This window comes from Cynara cardunculus (genome assembly GCF_001531365.2).
Source record: "Cynara cardunculus var. scolymus isolate 2C chromosome LG 4, CcrdV1, whole genome shotgun sequence".
In the NCBI taxonomy this organism is placed as follows: domain Eukaryota; kingdom Viridiplantae; phylum Streptophyta; class Magnoliopsida; order Asterales; family Asteraceae; genus Cynara; species Cynara cardunculus.
In genome coordinates, this window is record NC_037531.1 from 5,411,363 (window position 1) to 5,413,575 (window position 2,213).

Below are 2,213 nucleotides of genomic sequence, written 5' to 3' on the forward strand. Positions count from 1 at the left end.
CCCCCCACACACACACACATATATATATATATATATTGTTTCGGAGCCCTTGATGAGGTTTTTTATATCGTCGAACTTTAAAAGAAAAACTTCGAATCTTCAGAGTAAATACAACCTTCATTGGAGAAATAAATCTTTACAAGAACTAACCATTCACATACAATTGAACTTCTACATGAAAAACATAATAAACTTGTATACAAAAACACACCGGACCTTCATATAAGAAGACATACCCTAACCTCTACGCTCTATGGTGTGTAGAATGATTCGTCATAAAACCGTCACAAAAGTTGATGGATAAATCGTTGTTGGAAAACTCAAATCAGTGAAAGATTACCCAGGTCCTGATTATTTATTTTCTTAAAAAACATCTGATTCTACCACACGATTGGTACTTCGTGGATAATCTGTTGACGGAAAAAATTATTCAGGATGATTTTTGTAAGTGAATTCATTTGTTTTGTAGTAATCGTTTCCTAGAACATAATAGATTTTTATACAAAATAAAAATTATAAGATACGACAATATTTTATGCAGGCATTGTATATGTCGTCATTTCCTAGAAAAGCTGCATAGTTTTCATAAAACCTAAAATTTTACATAGTTTTTATAAATAAATAAAAAAAAACAAAAACAAATTTTAACACATTTACTGGTTTTTTTTTTCCAAGAATTCTTCACGATTATAGTTTTTATAAGAATCTCTTTTTTATGGATTTTATTTATTTTTTCAATATCAATAATTATTATAAAGTCAAGAAAATAAAACTAAGAAAAGAAAAAAGGCACTTCACATAACAAGGGTCTGTTTGTTTTTTCAAAATTATTTCTTAATACCTTCGAAGTTTGATTCGTTCAGATGTTTGGGTATTGTTTTATTTCTAAAATACGAGTTTAAAAGCTCTAAATGTCCACTGAAATTTTAAGTGGTAAACGTATCTCTTAATCCTAATTCGTCCTCTATCAAATGGTTCATAGTTTGTGGGCTGGAAGAGATTTGTTAGCAAAAACTATTTATTTTTTTATATTTTTGCACTGGTTTGACCGATTCAGACGAAATCAGACTTCAGACCCTCTTAAAAACAAAATACCTAAATTTTTATAAGAACTTAGGTTACATTGGAGATGATGTTATATTCCTTATATTTGAAGCAAAACTGCTCTTCATCTTCTTCAGATTTTTCATTCAAGAAATCCAGCCACCATGGATAGACCACAAGAAGAAATGCAGTTCTTAGGGCTCTTTGGCATCTACAAAGAAACCCTTAAAACCATCATCTCATGGAGAAAGATCTTCACTCAACTCACCCTAACTTTCATCCTCCCTTTAGCCTTCATCTTTCTAGCTCAAATGGAAGTCTCTGCTCTCATTTCAAGAAAAATGATGCACACCGATTTCGAAAGACACATAACCCGACCCGGAACTCTACGATACGACAAACTTACAGACGCATTGAACTCCGAGTGGATCGCATATTGGCTACTCAAAGCCACCTACTTCACCTTTCTCGTTCTCTTTTCACTCTTCTCAACGTGTGCTGTCGTTTACGCCACTGCTTCCATTTACACTTCACGTAATCTAACATTCACCGACATCATCAGCGTCATCCCAAAGGTCTGGAAGAGACTCACGGTCACTTTCGTGTGCGTGTTTGTCGTTCTCTTCATTTACAACGTGCTCGCAATCCTGATAGTCGTTTTCTACATGGTGCATTTTCCTGATAACGCGTTTGGTATCGTGGTGTTTCATCTTATGTTGATTTTATACTTGGTGGGGTTCATTTACATGAGCATTATATGGCAAATGGCTTGTGTTGTTTCGGTTTTGGAAAGCTCTTACGGGCCTAAAGCTATGATGAAAGGGAATGGTTTGATTAAAGGGAAACGATGGGTGGCCATTGTCGCTTTCTCGAAGCTGTATCTGTCATTTTTCGCGGTGCAAATCGTGTTTGAAGTATACGTTGTCGTTTATGGACGTACGTTGGGGGTTTGGAAAAGGGTCGGGGTTGCGGTGTTGTGCGTGGTGGTGCTATCGAAGGTGTTTCTCTTCGGGCTCGTGGTTCAAACGATCCTGTATCTGGTGTGCAAGTCGTACCACCATGAGAACATTGATAAATCGAGCTTGGGTGATTTGCTGCAAGGGTATCATGGAGACTATGTGGCTTTGAATGGAGATGATAATCTTGAACTGGAGCAGCCTCAGGTTTGA

At 36.1% G+C, this 2,213-nt stretch overlaps 1 protein-coding gene across 1 annotated transcript; it reads left to right on the top strand.

Annotated features, from left to right (window-relative positions):
- Window positions 1–1,355: 1,355 nt before the first annotated feature.
- On the top strand, window positions 1,356–2,213 carry LOC112510799. Its single transcript, XM_025116146.1, has one exon. The coding sequence runs from the start codon at window positions 1,356–1,358 to the stop codon at window positions 2,211–2,213; it is 858 nt and encodes a 285-aa protein (XP_024971914.1).

Bases quoted from the DNA above. Each gene is read 5' to 3' on its own strand.
- LOC112510799 (XM_025116146.1), top strand. From the start codon at position 1,356: ATGGAAGTCTCTGCTCTCATTTCAAGAAAAATGATGCACACCGATTTC.